Source organism: Mustela lutreola, chromosome 3 (assembly GCF_030435805.1).
Source record: "Mustela lutreola isolate mMusLut2 chromosome 3, mMusLut2.pri, whole genome shotgun sequence".
Classification (NCBI taxonomy): Eukaryota; Metazoa; Chordata; class Mammalia; order Carnivora; family Mustelidae; genus Mustela; species Mustela lutreola.
The window spans coordinates 208,128,451-208,145,786 of NC_081292.1; the positions used below are offsets into that span (position 1 = coordinate 208,128,451).

The 17,336-nt window shown below is 46.9% G+C and overlaps 1 protein-coding gene across 3 annotated transcripts in view; it reads right to left on the reverse strand.

Moving 5' to 3' along the window:
* Positions 1–2,022: 2,022 nt before the first annotated feature.
* The window catches only part of INPP1 (inositol polyphosphate-1-phosphatase), a 29,665-nt gene continuing 14,351 nt past the window's right edge, over positions 2,023–17,336 (reverse strand). The window contains exons 2-6 of one of the 3 annotated variants that reach the window (XM_059168579.1): positions 14,067–14,306; positions 10,940–11,000; positions 8,181–8,381; positions 5,816–5,990; positions 2,023–3,966 (exon numbers count right to left, since the gene is read on the reverse strand). In XM_059168579.1, coding sequence (XP_059024562.1) covers positions 3,333–3,966; positions 5,816–5,990; positions 8,181–8,381; positions 10,940–11,000; positions 14,067–14,306 — 1,311 coding nt within the window. In that variant the 3' untranslated portion in view covers positions 2,023–3,332. The remainder of the gene's footprint in view (positions 3,967–5,815; positions 5,991–8,180; positions 8,382–10,939; positions 11,001–14,066; positions 14,307–17,336) is intronic. The other 2 variants (XM_059168580.1, XM_059168581.1) reach the window with 2 other exon arrangements.

Genomic DNA, 17,336 nt, shown 5'->3' on the forward strand with positions numbered 1-17,336 from the left:
AGAAAAGGATGTAAGTAAAATGTCTAACACAGCACTTGGAGTATAGCGATCATTATGTGGTAACCGCGAATATAATATGATGTTATTATATTACAACAGAAGGATTAAGCTTCCCGGAGACTGCCCTTACCGCTGGCCAGGGAAACTCATCACCACGCTCCGTCCAAGTTGCCTGGCAGATTGTCCATATCCGTTAGCAAAACAAATGGCTGAGAAAAGAGTGAGGTCTAACTTACTGTCTCACTTTTAACTTAGTATTTGTTTCCTGGTAATGACTGCATTCTTTATGAATTCTAAAGGTATTCGTAGTTATGTTTTATTGAGCACCTATCTACGCTGTTAGAGACGTACATACATTATTTCATTGCTTCTTACAATATTCCAGAGAGATGATGATTTCCTGGATGAAGAAACTGGGATTCAGAGGTTACATGGTTTAGTATCTGACTTGAGTTCACATTGTGAGCGGCCGTGAACCCAGGTCTGTCTATTCTGAAACCCACGTTTCTTATCCCAACTGTTAAGTCTGTCTTTGGTAGCAGGTACATGTCAAGTTTGGTCTGTGATTCCCGCTGGCCTACTGAAACAAAATGGTGGACAAGAATTGTCCCATGGTCATGTTATCTTTAATAGAATTTAAATCAGCTATTGAAGATACATATGCATATGACTGCATGAAAGAAGGAATAAATCAGTAATTACAGCATGGAAAATGTAAGAAATAAGACAACAAAATGTAAATGATTAACTTACAGATAGGACCTAGAAAATGTTAGATGTTTACTAATTGCCTTGAATAGTGAACTTAATGCCTTACTGAACTGTTGCTTTGTTATAATATTCATCAAGTTGCAAGTTAAAAGTATTTTGTTCCAAAATTTAAGACTTTTGTTCCATTGCAAAAATGGAACTAACTAATTAACTAACTGAGTTTGCCCCTGCAGCAAGCTGTCCTAATACACCAAGGGCATAGCTGGGCTCCTTCCAAAGTGTGAGGCTGGTCATCTGGCCTGGTGTGGAACTGTCGACTTACAGAAATACTTGGCCTAAGGCAGATGCATTTACATCACATTGTATCTCAAGCTACCGATTGCTAAACCCAGTGGAAAAGGCTTAGGTTTTACTGTAGGGAGATGTGGCCAATTTTCCTCAAACTCCAGCTACTGCAAGCTCTCTCATTCCTGCCCCACCATGGAAGACACTAGAGTGGGGGAAAGTGACTTGGCTTCCCAGAGCCTGCCCCTCCCGCTGTGCAGGGGAAGCTGTCTTCTTACCAACCTCCCTGTAAGTGACTGGCAGATTCGTCTCTCTGGTCTCCTGTAAACCACAGTGGCTAATGCACCGAGACCTGACCCTCATGGCCCACAGGCTCCTCTGGCATTCCCTCCATCACTGCTCCCTACTCCCGTTCCTGTCAAGTGAGTTGTGTGCTTGTCGAGAGTTGCTGACTACTTCCCAAACTGTATATTCGGAGTGTACTTTCAATAGATTACATATAACATGATGGAACATGATTTTGAAAACGAAGAATTAAAGGCTTTGGAAAGGGTTGATAAAGGTGTGTCCTTTTTTTTTTTCTTAGACTTTATTATTTTTTTAAGTAATCTCTATACCTGACATGGGGCTCAAACTCACAATCCCAAGATCAAGACTCACATCTCCCCACTGACTGAGCCAGCCAGGCACCCTGATAAAGGTGAGTTTTAAAAAAATAGAGCATGAGACAATTGTAAAAATAGAGGGAAAAAATTTAAATCCAGAATATGTCCTCAGATCACTTTGCAAGCATTTTTAAGATTTTTCTTCTAAAGAAATCGACACTAGAGATCATGCTCCCATCGGTGTAGTTCCTGCAGGAGAAACTGCAGACTCATTCTCAGATGCACCCTGAAGAAAGGACCTTGGTTTCCCTGCACATGGGCAGGGGACATGCATAATGGATATTAACAGAATAGACATGATTTCCTTGCTTTTCTTGTCTCATAAATTGATAAACTGCTTTGTTCAGATCACACTGAAGAGAACTGTTTTCACTGTATTTTATTGAAAATTTACATGCTCTAAAATGTTCATGTGGACAATAAATGTTTTTCCTGTAACATATTCCATATCTCCATTCTGGCGCATATCAGGGAGCAGGGCTAGTTTCTGGGCTTTCGTTTTTAATGCGGTTTGTGAAGAATGAGCTCACTTTTATTTAAAATCAACCTTTAAGAGAACACTGTAAAGCCTTAGAATATATAGCTCGAGAGCCAACAATCTGTCACAAAACACAACGATGGCTTTAAATGCTATAACTCGATTATCAATAATTATTGAATCTGCTGTTTGCAACGCCAGACTATCAAAAACAGTTTGTCATTTTCATTCGTTTGTAAATACAGAGAAATAGAAAATGCTCCAGAAATACCCTTTGGCCCCCAGAGGGCGCAAGACAGGAAGAAATCAGAGCTGAGCGTTCATCCCTCCGGATGGGGGCCTGGGTCTTTACCAAGGCTGCTCAGAACAGGAAAAGAGGTCCACCTTCCCCTCAAAGGACATCCTGCCGGACTCCAGTAAACACGAGGACTGCCTATGTTTAGCTCTACCCCGGTTTTTGAAATTTAAAAACTGCAAGAATTGCAGAAACCTCTTCATCCCCGTCTGCCTTGGTGATAGAAATGGAGCGTGTCTATGAGGATATTAGGATTAGAGAATATTTGTGTGTGTGTGTGTGTGTGTGTGTGTGCGTGCGTGCACACACACTGTGTGCGAGAGGCTGTGAGCGAGAGGAGGAGGGACACACAGTGCTCCAGGCTATGATTCTTTTAAGCAGAAGGAGACTGAATGTACGTGAACTTGGCTAAATTATGCATCAGATTCAAGGTTCTAAATGTTCTGGCAAAGGCTAAAGCTGCAGATTTTCCCTTCAGGACAGGAAACAGAACCCAAGCACAGCTTTTTCTTACGTTCTCCCGAATATTTCAGCGACATTCTACGCGTGATTTAGATGCTTAGAGGAGAGATACTAAGGCAGCCGGAATCTTCCTTTGGGTTTTTACTGAAGTGTTTCAGGCGGCACGAATGGCACAACACCGCGGCTGAAAGCCCGCCCAGCTGTGTAGCTGCCGCGGGGACATGGTTCATTCACCGCGACGAACATCCTACGGACACATCATGGGGAAAATGCTCCTCAGAAGACGGGGGAGAAGCCTGGCCATCAACAGGAGGATGCTGTCTCCCAAAGGTATGAGACTCGGGACACTGCTTCACGGTTGGGTTCTGAAGCGCACAAGAGGACAGAGTTGGCTACGTGCGCGCATCCTCGGGGGCGAGGTTGGGGATGAGGAGGCTCAGGAACGTCTCCAGCTGCTTCTGGGACCTGTAGGCCACCAGTCCGCCCTTGTGGGCCCAGCGATCCACGCCGGCGGCCCCTTCGTCTCCCGCGTGGTACAGCAGCTGCGGCCAGTCGCGCGCCGGCCCGGAGGGCGCCCGCAGGCACCGGCTGAAATCCACCATCCCCCCGCCCAGGGCCCGCAGGATGGCGTGAGCGGCGCACGAGTCCCACTTGAACGTGGTGTCGTCCGAGAAGATGTACAGGTCAGCCAGGCCTTGGACAACGCAGAGGCTCTTGTAGCCGGCCCCGGCCGCCGGGAACACGCGCTCGCCACACACACGCGCCACGGCGGCTCTGACGCTGTCCTTCTCACTCGTGCTGATGACGGCTGAAAGCCCGTGCGGGCACTCGCCCTCCGAGCCGGCGTCTTCCGTCCCTCGGCTCTGCGTGTCACTACTCTTTCTTTTGGGGTCGGGAAGCTGAAGCGAATGGAGGTTGGTCCCCTCGTAAGAAAGGCCCCAGTAGCACTGTCCTTTCCACCTGTGGAAGACAGCTTTTCAGTTGGGAGAGGAAGCCTGTCACACTCGTCTGTATTACTTACGTTGTTTTCCAACCTAATGACAACGCAGCGAGTCTCGGTGCCCCGAAGCCTAGAAACAGAGAGCAAGTAGCTCATTCCTTTGTAAAAGTACTTCTTATGCCTCTGGCTGCCGGGTCGCTGCAGGTCAGGAATGCTGGGGGTTTTGTTTTTCAGATTTTACTTATGATTTGAGAGAGCAAGAGTGTGAAAGAGCGAGAACAGGGGAGAAGGGCAGAGAGAGAGGAGCGTGATGGGGGTTGGGGGGGGCACTCGGGCTCCTGTGCCGGCGCCTGAGATCCTGACCTGAGCCGCAGGCAGACGCTTCCTCAGCTGAGCCATGCACGCGCCCTTGCTGCGGGCTTGAGATGTGATCTCGGGCAACGGGAAAATATCTCTGGGATTTCCGGCCTCCAGGAACACAGCAGAATTTCATTCACCACTTTTGGCATTTAAAGTTAAATCGGGAACAAAATGAGCAGATCAACTATCTCTCTTTTCAACCTGCAAATCTTTTACATCCTTACTGGTTTTTCTTCGCTTGCTGGGCCCTTCTCAGCGTCTCAGTCATCTGCCCCACTTTGGCTTTAACACCAAGAAAGAGGGACTCGTCCTCTGTGGCCACGCCACCACCAACAGCCCTCTGTCTCCGTGTTTAACTTATTGTAGCGTGTCGGTCGATGTGCTGTTTACAGAGAGTGGAGCAGGCCTCAGGGAACAGAGCTGTGAGTGCGTTGGTCAGTGCTGGGCTCTGCACGGAAATCCAGAAACCCTCACTCCGGAATCGGCACCGCTGACTACTGTGTCAGCCATTTCTAGGCCACAGGTATGTCTGCCTCCAGTCCCAGATCTTTTTAATTCTTAATAATCCTTTGAAGATACCAGAGTCATGTTTTCAGTTTGAAAGAAGGCAGGGTAGAGGGGAAGAAAAAGTCAAGATTGCAGAGGTGTAGTTTATGTTCATTAAGGAATAAATCTCGGGTGCCCAGGTGGCTCAGTGGGTTAAGCCTCTGCCTTCGGCTCAGGTCATGATCTCAGGGTCCTGGGATCGAGCCCTACATTGGGCTCTCTGCTCAGCAGGGAGCCTGCTTCCTCCTCTCTCTCTGCCTGCCTCTCTGCCTCCTTGTGATCTCTCTCTCTGTCTGTCAAATAAACACATAAAATCTTAAAAAAAAAAAAAAGAATAAATCTTAGTGGCATGAAGCAAGTCAAAGTTCAGTAAAAATGTGTAGTCCTACAGACATGGAAAAATAGGGCCGTTTCAAAACAGAAACCACAGGAGAAAAGCCACTTATTTCCATCTGGACTGTGCCACGTGCTGGGTCTACCCACGTACAGGCTGTGGAGCAGTGGCACAGACAGCCTGGCCATCTCCGGGCTCTGGGCCAGAGTCCGTGCCAAAGGGAGGGGGGAGAGGCAGGATTTGTAGGGAGGGTGCCCCATGGTCAGGGTCTAATCCTGGCCATACCTACTCACCTTTTGATTGGATACTTTTCGTATTTGTTTTGAATTTCTTCTAAAATTGCCTAAATGTTTGACTTGGCTGTATAGGGATAGCATCTACCTTGTTTCAAATGTAGTAGAAGACTGTTACCACTGTTCTAGCAATCTCGTTTTGAATGATTCTAGAAAACAGGGAACAGGATTGCTATATTCTGAAGGCCAAACTAAGCTTTCTCCAAGACAAACTTTCTTTTAAAACAAAGTCTGTCAGCCTGTGCCTAGCCCCCACCAAAATTATATTTAACCCAAGATTGAAAAAAAAAAAAGAATTTTAATTCAAACCTGCAGACTTTAGTAGGAGCACCTCAGGGTACCAAGTCATGGTAATGTCATGTCAAGGGACCATTCCGACTAAAATACGCAAAGCTGAGGGTATGACTTCCCCAAACCACCATATACCAGAAATACTCCTCTTTTACCTGAGGGTGTTTAGGTCTTGGGATACAAAAGGTTGGTTGATGACTCCCATTAGGGGCACCCCTGTATGTAGGTCATAGACACCAATTAAAATGGTGACACATTGAAGTCCACTGGGGAAGATTCCTTGGTTGGATTTAATGTCCGCAGAACCTTTTATGTACTGGTAAGTGGAATCTGAAAAAAATGAAGCAGATTTGTTTGGATTCAGGCAGGAATTATTTCAAAAATAATGATGGATACATCCATAAAGTCTGTCCTGTATCATTTCTGTCTTCCCACTAATTTGGTGACGGCTGTGGTCTGAATGTGGCCTCCCAAAATTCTAACCCCTCAAAGAGGATAGGATTAGTCAGTGAGGCCTTTGGCGCGTACTTAAGGCAGGAGGGTGGAACCCTTAGTCATGTAATTATTGCCTTATGAAGGAGGCTCTTGGGACATCCTTCATCCCCTGTGCTATGCAAGGACATGGCAAGAAGCTGCCGGCTACGAAGCAGAAAGAGGATCCTCGTCTTACCACACTAGCACCTTGATCTTGGACTTGCCAGCTTTCAGAACTTTGAGAAAGAAGTTTCTGAGCCACCTAGTCCGTGGTATTTTGTTACAGCAGCTGAACAGACGGAGAGTAATCAATCATGTGTTACCTTTGGGTGTCACTTGTATTGACTTGTTCTCTGACCTCTTGTGCTTCATGTTTAAGATACTTGAGTTCCACTTTCCCCAGCCCTACGGGAAGTCGTAAAGGGAGAGGACATGCCTATAGTTCCTGTGGTGTCTAACCCCGTACCTTGTCTATGATAAGCACTCAAATATCCTCACAGGTCAAAAGCACTTCAAAGCTAATGACTCAGGATAACTGGTGGGATTCCTTAGAGCTCTTACCAACCAGAGGGCAAAGTATAATATGGATGGATGGGAAAAATCTCCTTCCAGAAAGCTCTCAAGGGTGGAATTACCTAATTTTTTAAATTTTTATGATGTTTTTTGGTCCCTCAAAGAAGGAAAGAGACAGTGATGGTGGCACAAACGGAAGAAACGGATGGTGCTCCTGTGAAGAAAAGCCAAGGAACCAGGTTTCTCCTTAAAAGACACACATGCCTGGGCACCTGGGTGGCTCAGTGGGTTAAGCCTCTGCCTTCAGCTCAGGTCATGATCTCAGGGTCCTGGGATTGAGTCCCACATTGGGCTCTCTGCTCAGCGGGAAGCCTGCTTCCCTCTCTCTCTCTCTCTCTCTGCTTGCCTCTCTCTCCGTCTACTTGTGATCTCTGTCAAATAAATAAATAAAATCTTTAAAAAAAAAAAAAAGACACACATGCCAGCAACTGACTGCCAACACCTGGTGAGTTCACACCCGGTGAAGGGTGTGGGTTGCAGAAAAATCCACATAGCTGGCTAACAGAATCAACTCAGGTGAGAACCAAGAAATGGGAGACGGTCCCTCAGAAACCTCAACTCATGGTAATTTACCATTAAGTGATAAACGATTTTGGGAAGGATTTTTAGTCTGCCAGCGGAATCCACTGATGAACATGCCACAACTCCTGATGACTAAAGGCACCTTGGGGATGCGGCACTAGTGCCCCTGAATGACGGGACGATGGGCATTAGCCTGCGAGTGGCCCCAGCTGTGGTGCGTGGGAGGTGCCAGGCAGGTGCGAATGAAGAAGGAGAGCTTCTGCCGACAGCCAGGGCTGCACACACAGCAGCACTGAAGCAGACATGTGGGTTTGCAGCACGGAGCGCGGGGTAGGGCTCTAGCACCACCACGACCTGGACGGTGATGGTGGAGACCGCGAGACTCATGAAGGGACCACGTCCCATTCGCCACGTTTTGCTTCATCTGCACAGTGGTTCCAGCTGTTTGCTTGTTGGACTGAGTCAGCAGTCAGTGGTTAAAAACTGGGAGGTATCGCTTAAAACCGGGATTTGGGTGGCTCTTTAAAGCCCTGACAATCTGGACTGTGTGCGCACGTGGGACCCATCTGCGATGCGGAGAGGAGCATCCTTGAACCGGCAGGTGCGCTTGCCAGGGACCCGGACGGCTCGGTCACTCTGCTGTCCTGCTGGCCTGGCCCCACAGTCTCCCAAAGAGGAGTTAACTCCGCATTATGGGTGCACGCATGTGCGAGTGTGCACCCCCCAGACACACACAGATACACACCCGCTCCTGAGATGTCACAAATGCACCTGCATGTGCAACAGCACGTCACACACACGCCTCAACTCCTCACTGTTCATTTCCCAGCCTTAAAACGTCACAGACTGCGGGGACAGTTCAGTCCCATGCTCCGTTCTCATATTTCCAAGCCTCCCCCGACCAAGGGACCGCTGAGGACACATGAAAGCAGGCACCCCCCTGCGGCTTACCTATGGGGTCCACCCAGATCCCCAGGGTGTCCTGCGGAATGTCGACCTCCACTGCGTCCAGAGCCGGGTCGCCAAAGGTGACGTCCTGATGAACAACCCTGGCTAACGCTTCAGAAGCCAACTTGTTGCCACCAAGGACCCTGCTGAGGAGCTCGGCTGTCTCCTCCTCTGTTGGACACAGCCTCACGATCATCTTCTCTCCTAGAGTGAAGACAAACTGAGCCGCCACATTTCCAGAGTTTCCGGGGAGAAGAACCACAGGGATGGGAAGGGGCAGAGGCCACGCACTCAGAGCAGGTGAGGGCGACACATTCATATGCGTGGTCCTGACCCCGCTGACTGCCAGAGTCACCCCAGGGGGCTGCCAAGGTCACAGCTGCGCACAAGTCATGCATATACCTAATAGGAAGTGAGGGATGGGTTCCCAGTATCAAAAATGTTGTCTTCCTACAAAAATGTCCCCGTGGGCACACGCACACAATTCTGCATCCAATCTAAGGGGCTCATGAACCACTTAAGAACCCCTGAACCCTCAGTCCTTGATGATATTTATGTTTTTTGCCTTTTGCTTCTTAATATGTATCAGTCAGCCTGTTAATGGATGGATGTATTATGGGAAGGAAGAGCTTTTATCAGCACTACAAGTGCTTCTGCCTCCCTCCAGGATACTGCTTTTAACCAAAAACTGTTTCCACTCAGTACAGTAGATGAGCGCGGCTTGTCATCACATGTGGCAAACTGTGTGATGGGACAGGACACGCAGGACTAGCTCTCCTCTGTGAGCCCCACTGGGAATCGGGATGGAAGCTTCTGGCTCCCGGTGACCCAAGTTACCCAATCCAGCCCCTCTTAAACATGCTTCTTACACCCTTGGTTACTCTGGTTTCCAGCTCCGACCAAAAGTAACGGAAGAGGCTGGAAAAACAGGCGAATGAACAGCCGCAGAAAGTGACGGCAGTGGTGAAGATAAACTTATAAAACTCAGAAGACATGGCACTCCCGTGGTAGGTAAGTGAGAACTCCCAGCTACCCCGGCCAGTTCGGGGACTAGCCGGCTTCATCCCCGAGAGCGTGTCAGACACTCGGGACCTCAGGCTCCTTTCACAGCCCAGTGCGGACGACCCAGGGAACTCGGGTGCTCAGTCGGGTTGGGGAGCACAGTAAGAATCTATCACAGTGATGCTCCGAATCAGCAGGAAACCTTCCATTGCATTTAGTGAAGTTAAATTCAAATAACATTAAACTGCTGAAGTTGGGGAATGTTAAGGCTAATCACTGCCACGTAACCAAGCCGGGACTCGGGGATCAGGAAAAGCCACGGGATCCATCTAAGGAGAAAATCCTCTCCCGTCACTCCTCTTGCTTCCAATTCTCCACTGAATTCCCATCACGTTGCAAAATGCAAACTCCTTCTGCAAACGTCCGCGCTCGGCTCCGGCCTGCACTCGCCTCCCCCGCCCTTGCTCCCACTTCTCTGCCCCCGCATGCTGACCCCTTCTCCCCTCGGGTTCTCGGGAACGTGCATGTGCAATGACTTTTTGTCCCTAAAATTCTAGATAAGTGGAAGAATAAAATAACTGGTTTTGAGGTAGCCGAACGCAGGATTTCAAGCATTGGAGGTCTTATTCGTTAGTCACAGATTATCTTTTTAATCCTCCTTTATCCTGTTTCTTATTAGTCACAGATTTTTTTATCCTTAAGAGTAGAAATCTCAATGAGATTTCTCTGAGTGTCACAGAACGAACTGCATCGCAATACACAGCCATGAAGGAGACAATCTTCCAGGTTAATCCAGAAATTCGTTTTTTCCTTTGCAACTGTGCCTCTAGATGTTTAACTATGGGTCACAGGATCAATGATAAAGTTCACTATTTTAATCTTCTACCATTAAACAAACAAAACAGCCAGGCAAACTTAAAATAATTTGTTTTGCTGTAAAGATCAGAGATTTTGATATTTGTCTCCTGCCATCGGGGAAATGGGGAGGTGCCTCGATGGAGAATCTGGCCCACAGGAAACTAATCAAAGAAGAGTTAAAATTTGGTGCTAAAAGGAACCTTTTGTTTAACTCAACTCCTTTTACAGAGGTTCTGAGACCAGAGAACCAATGAGGTGAACAAGTTTTCTTTGCTCAAGAACACGCAGTATTTCAGAGATGGGGCCTCTCTCGATTCTCAGGCGTGGTCTGTGGACTTCCCAGCAGGTCCATGAATGGGCTTAAAATTTGGACCTAAAATGGTCCATGTGTGCACCTTCCTGAGAGCATTTGTAACTTCGCTTAGATTTTCAAAGGGCCATGAACTTCTCCAAATATGATAATATATTATCTTAAGAGCTACAGATTTGGGGCGCCCGGGTGGCTCAGTGGGTTAAAGCCTCTGCCTTTGGCTCAGGTCATGATCTCAGGGTCCTGGGATCGCCCCTCATCGGGCTCTCTGCTCAGCAGGGAGCCTGCTTCCCCCTCTCTCTGCCTGCCTCTCTGCCTACTTGTAATCTCTGTCAAATAAATAAATAACATTTTTTTTTAAAAAGCTACAGATTTATATCTAAAAGAATACACATGGACTTGCTCAATAATTCCAAGATACTACCTCTCTCTAACTTAAAAGGCATGATATTCTGAGGTGCTGAAAGAAGCTTAACATTCAAATATGTTATTTACATGAAAGGCTCCCATTCATTTATTTCATGATGTTGTTGAAAATTAGAATACCTATGATAATTAGGTTATAAAAATACATTCAAATTCTTCTACTTACCCAAATCATTGGTGAACTCATTCGATTCTTCTCCCAAAACTTTTTTTCCCAAGCCTGGAAACTGAATGATTCAGAGTATGACAAAGAAACCAAAAAACAAAATAAAGACAAAACAAAAACAGACAGAAAATCCCCTCAAATCCCACATACATGGTCAATTCTGACTGTATTTTCACTTTGTGCTTCAAATCAAGTAGCACAACTTGATCGGAAATTCAGAAATTTACAATGTGAGCACCAGGTGGCTCAGATGGTTAAGCGTCTGTCTCTGGCTCAGGTCATGATCCTGGGGTCCTGGGATTGATCCCCGTGTCGGGCTCCTGGCTCAGCTGGGAGCCTGCTTCTTTCTCCCTCTCCCTCTGCCTCTCCCCCGCCCATGCTCTCTCTATCTCAGATGAATAAATAAAATCTTAAAAAAAAAAAATTTACAATTCCAGACATCAATCCTAGTATAAACAGTGAAGTCAGCATGGTTCAGTACTTAATTTCCTAACGTTTTCCTGCTCCCCCTCCCCTCCAGGAAGTCCCCATCATAGCAGACGTCTGCTTCCGAGCTTGCCGGATCTTGGACACTTCATCCTTCCCTCTCAGGGCCATAGAACTAGTGTATTTACAAAGGAGGTATTTTAACTGCTGCTCTTCAACACCCCAACTTATGTGGGTTAATGGCATTGCCCAAGTATTTAAGACGATTGCTAATTAAGTTTAGAGGATAACATTAGCGTTTGCTCTCATTTTCAGGTGTTCTCTACACCTGTGGGAGGTGTCCTTGGACATCAGCAAGGAAGGCACTATAGCAAAAACAGAAGGGAAAGACTTTGATAATTAATGCATCAACATAGAATGAAAAAAAAAAAAAGGAGCTAAGTAAGAAACTTCACTCACATCTGTATAACCAGGAAGCTTTCAGACCTATTTTGCTTCTGAGCCTCTCTGTAGTAAAGAGAATTTTTCTCCATGTGCTGAATTATGATATGTGTGATGTTCTCAGGGAACAAAAGCAAGGAAATGCTTCAGATATTTGAACTCAGTCATTTGCAGATGGCCAATAATTTTAACAGTGCTCACAACCACTTGTTGTTTTTCCCTCTTCTGAAGAACAGTGCGCGTCACCAGAGGCTGCCAATGAGCCCATTCAGCAGGGGCTGCGGCTCCACTCCCAAGCCTTAAGGACCTTCTGAGGTTACAGGATAGAAGGGTCATGAAACAGGTCTTAGTGAGCCGAAAGTGAACATCGTTTCTTTGTTCACAGGTCCCGGCGTATACTTTAGGATTGAACAAGTGCTGAGCTTGTCACAGGGCTTTGGGGCAAATATTAACTAATACAGGTTAATGAGCAGTTTCTAATTCAAGTGCTCAACCATCCCTAGTATCCGACTACCTTGATAAGTAACAAAAATAAATTTACCTTGTTTATTGGAGCTAGATACTAAAGGGCATGACAAAGAGTAGTTTGTAGAGATTTCAAGGGACCATTTATTATCTCTTCCTGCCCATGGTCAATAATTCACTTAAATGATTCCGTATGATTCCGAATATTTTGAGGATTTCAACAGAAGTTATTCCAATATTTTGTAGTGTTTTCTGGCATAAAGCTCTATCCTCCCAAATCTTAAAAAAAAATGTGTAATTATTAGATTATCATATAAAGGCAACATAGTATCGCAGAGAGCGCAAACCCTCGAGCCAGTCAGCCTGTGTTCAGAAGTTGTTCCTGCCACTCACTTGCTGTGCAACCTTGGGCAAGTTACTTAACGTCTCTGTGCTTCCCTTTTCTCATCCATTACATTGGAATAATAATTCTTAACTCATAAAATTATTAGAATTGTTAAATAAATCAATATATTTAAAGCCCTTAGAAGGGCCTGACACATAGTAAGGACTCATAAGTATCTGCTGGTGTTATTACTTGTTATTACTACTTATGAGTAGTTTCTTTTCCCAGCCAGCTTAAGATACCTAGAATCACAATCATTGTTAGTTATAAACAATGATTTTCTATTACAATAAAAGGGGATTTTCACCAGGTGGTGGGTATTGGAGAGGGCACAGATTGCATGGAGCACTGGGTGTGGTACAAAAATAATGAATTCTGTTACGCTGAAAATAAATTTAAAAATTAAAAAAAAGGGGGGGGATTTTCAGTCTTCAGGACTGTACCAGCTTGTAACGGAGGCAGCCATTAGATAAAAGTTTACATCAGAAGGTGGGACATGATGGGTGCCTGGTGGCTCAGTTGTTAAGCATCTGCCTTATATTCAGGTCATGATCCCAGGGTCCTGGGATCAAGCTCCGAAATGGGCTCCCTGCTCTGATGGAGGCCTGCTTCTCCCTCACCCACTCCCTCTGCTTGTGTTCCCTCTCTTGCTGTATTTCTCTGTCAAATAAATAAATAAATAAATATCTTAAAAAAAAAAAAAAAGAAGGTAAGACATCTTATGTCAAGTTAAAAAAAAAGAAGTCAATAAATGTTCCCATTTCTGCTGAGATAAATTCTATGTACCATGCACACAAATAAGCATAGAAGGAAAATGTCTTTCCAATATTTAGTAAAACATAGCTGTGGTTTTCTCTAGGGGTAGGATTAAGGATTCTTATTTTTGCTTATTTTCTGGAGAATGTATATTATTTATTAAAAAGAAACTCATTAATAAATAAAAGCTCCATATCCAAATGTTTCTCTTCAGTTGTCAGAACGGTAATTTTTTTCCCTGTATTTGCTTTTCTGTATTTTTAATTTCTTCTGCAGTGAACATTTTTAGTAATTTTGTAGTCAAAACAAGGCGGGAGAGAACCCAAGTTGTTTATTAGAATCGTAGGTGCTAGTATTCTGAGGTAGGATAGGAAAAAGAGAGAGTATGCGGGGCACCCGGGTGGCTCAGTGGGTTAAGCCTCTGCCTTCGGCTCAGGTCATGATCTCAGGGTCCTGGGATCGAGCCCCACATCGGGCTCTCTGCTCAGCGGGGAGCCTGCTTCCCCCTCTCTCTCTGCCTGCCTCTCTGCCTATTGGTGCTCTCTGTCAAATAAATGAATAAAATCTTTAAAAGAGAGAGAGAGAGTATGCTATTCTAGTGAGAAAATCACAAGGCAAATAATTTGCAGCCACCTTGGCTGTGACCGTCCTTACCTTGTCCTCCACGCTCTGCTTGATCACCTCCTGCACCAGCACGTCCGCCAGCGTCTTGAAGTCCACTGCGAACTTCTTGTTCTTCTCTCCCCCCTTCTTCTCTTCGATCAGCAGCTGGAACAGGGCTTCCTGCTGCCGGCACGCCCGGGCGATGTCCGCCGCCTTCTCGGAGACCCGCAGCAGCTCCCGCAGGACCGCGGACATCTCCGACCTCGCGGCGGCCGCCCTCCGGGCCGTCGGCTGGGAAAGTGGGAGAAGGCGAACGAGAAAGGTTCAGGGCGGGACGTCAGGGTGCGCTGGCACCGCTGGAGCACCCGCGTGGCCGTCCCCGCGTCGCCGGCCGAACAGCCCGCGCGAGTCAGTCACCGCCTCGCTGGGAAGACCAGGTAGCGCTCGACATTCGAAACTCACCGTTTAAAAGCTTCCAAAATTACGTTTAGTCTCAAAAACCCATGGTGCAAAGAACCGAATTCGCATGGAAGCAGAGTCTTGGAGACCCGACATGAGACACCCCGACACTGACCGGCAGGTGGACACGAGCACGACTGACCACCCGCGTCGGGGCACTTGCAGGGGCCCCTTCTGTCCTTCTGGGGAAGACGAGGGAAGTGCAAGGGGATTTCGCTGGTCGGTTTGGGGCCGACCTGCTAACGCACTGAGCACCAGGCCAGCAAGCACTGCTGGGCCCTGTCAGAGCCGGGGCCACTCCTGGGCTAGCAGCCAACCCGTCGCCCGGCCGCCTCCTTCTGAAGCAGACACGGAAAGTCCCACTCTCTGCGGCGCTACAGAAGCTGAACGACTGAATGAAAGCAGGCGGCTCTCGGGGACTTAAACAGTCCTGGCGTCTCAGAGGCTGCGCTGTCGCGCCTTCACGTTGCTGGTGGGTAATTAGGACAGAGACCTTTCCGATCTTTCAGTAGCAGCCACACTTGATCGAGAGCTTGCACCCGCCTAGCACGCGCACTCACTGTGAGAACGACTGTGAAGGCGTCAGCCTGCTTTTACGGTCACGAAAGCAAAGCCTGGAGAGATTGGGTAACTTCTGCAGGTTACACAAGACTAAACGGCACGGCTCCGAGTCAGTCCTACACATACGCCCAGGCTCTCTATTCTATTCTCTTAACACTCTCCCTCTTAAATAAATAAATAAATAAATAAATAAATTAATTAAATAAAATAAAAAATAAACTCCTTAATGGACTCTAGGAATTAACTGTGAATGGTCACAGCTGGTTTTTCTGACGTTTGCCCCCCAAATGCTGTTTTCTTAAGATTACGGGTTAACCACCGTAAGAAAACATACTCAGCTTCAACAGTAAGAAAAGGAAAGTGAATAACAACGAGACACCCTCCTTTACTAATAGGCACACGGGGCTGCTGTAGGGCGAAGCTTTCTCTCCAGCATCATATAGAGACCAGCACTATTTTTCCGCAGGGTCCTGGCTCCCTAAAAATACCTCTCACGGCTATCACTATCTGCATGCAAAGCTTTCTGACTAATTCCCACAATAACCTGCTACTTTCTGGCCGAATGAACCATTTCCTCCAGAGGAACCGAACCTGCTTCTCCCTGCTTCTCTGTAAGCTGCTTTCACATCTCTCTCCCCACCTGTCCTCAACTCAGTTCGTTAAGACCATAACCCTGAGGGGGCCGCTGGGCTGAGATAACCGGGGGTAGCTCAAGTTGTGGAGAAACTGAGGTCTGCATTCGATGCTCAATTTCTTCAGGTTTATCCGTAACTCTCACTAACACTTGCAGAAACTATCTTTCAGATGATTTTCTTAAAAAGATTTATCTGTTTTTGAGAGAGAGGGAGAGAAAACAAGAGCGTGCTGGAGGGAAGAGGCAGGAAACTCCCGAGCAGACCCCGCGCTGAACACTGAGCCCAGCGCAGGGCTCCGTCTCGGGACCCTGAGATCACGACCTGAGCCAAACTCGAGACAGACGCTTAAGCAACTGAGCCATCCGGACGCCCCATTTTCAGATGACTTTTAAAAGCAAGTCTACATACTCATTTTTGAAACATTTCAAATACTTTTAATGAGATGTATTATAGACTCGTGATTAGTAAGTTACATTTACCGTAATTTAATAGCTTTGAATCCAGAAGAAATTGTTTTTGATGAGTATTTCTTAATAGAGAACCACCTGCGTCAGAATTAATCAAGGGGCTCACTAAACGGACAGATTCCTGGGCTCTCTCCCGCTCGGTGCATCAGCATCTCTGGGGACAGAGCCTGGGAATCTGCAGTTTGGCCAGCCTCCGAGATGATGTCAAACACGGAGATTTAAAAGCTGCTGTTCTTCAGGATGGCTCATTTTTTTTTTTAAAGATTTTATTTATTTACGAGACATAGAGAGAGAGATCACAAGCAGGCAGAGAGGCAGGCAGAGAGAGAGGGGGAAGCAGGCCTCCCAACGAGGAGAGAACCCGATGCAGGGCTCGATCCCAGGACCCTGAGATCATGACCTGAGCTGAAGGCAGAGGCTTAACCCCCTGAGCCACCCAGGCGCCCCGCCAGCTCATTTTTCTTTACCACCACGCCGGCAGATCCGCGGGGGCTGGCACCTGCTGGCAGACATCCCTGTGGAACCACGAGGCGGAACGGTTCCGCTACCCAGCATCTGAGCGCGGAGAGAGGCCCAGGTGAAAGTAACAGCCGGCGTGCACCCGGCGCTGCCTGTACGCGGAGACTTCTCAGCACTTATATGTATTAGTCATTTACTTTTCACACCACCTTATGGGAGGGTTCTCCCATCTCTATTGTACAAATGACGAAACCAAGATGAGGGGGTTAAGTAGTTTGCCCCAAGTCACCCCGCTAGGAAGTGACTGGGAAAAGATTCAAGTCCCAGGGACCTGGCAGCCCTCCCTGTTCGCCGCACTCTAGCCGATAAAATTCTTACACAAATTCTTAGCTGTTAGGGGAGGAGTCATTATTGGGTAAATAACCATAAGCATATTATTATAATGTACATTTTATAGCAAAAAAGTAGAGACTATTAAAAAGAGATTCTGCTGAGTGAAATAAGTCAAGCAGAGAGAGTCAATTATCATATGGTTTCACTTATTTGTGGAGCATAACAAATAGCATGGAGGACATGCGGTGTCAGAGAGGAGAAGGGAGTTGGGGGAAATTGGAAGGGGAGGTGAACCATGAGAGACTATGGACTCTGAAAAACAATCTGAGGGGTTTGAAGGGGCGGGGGGTGGGAGGTTGGGGTACCAGGTGGTGGGTATTACAGAGGGCACGGATTGCATGGAGCAC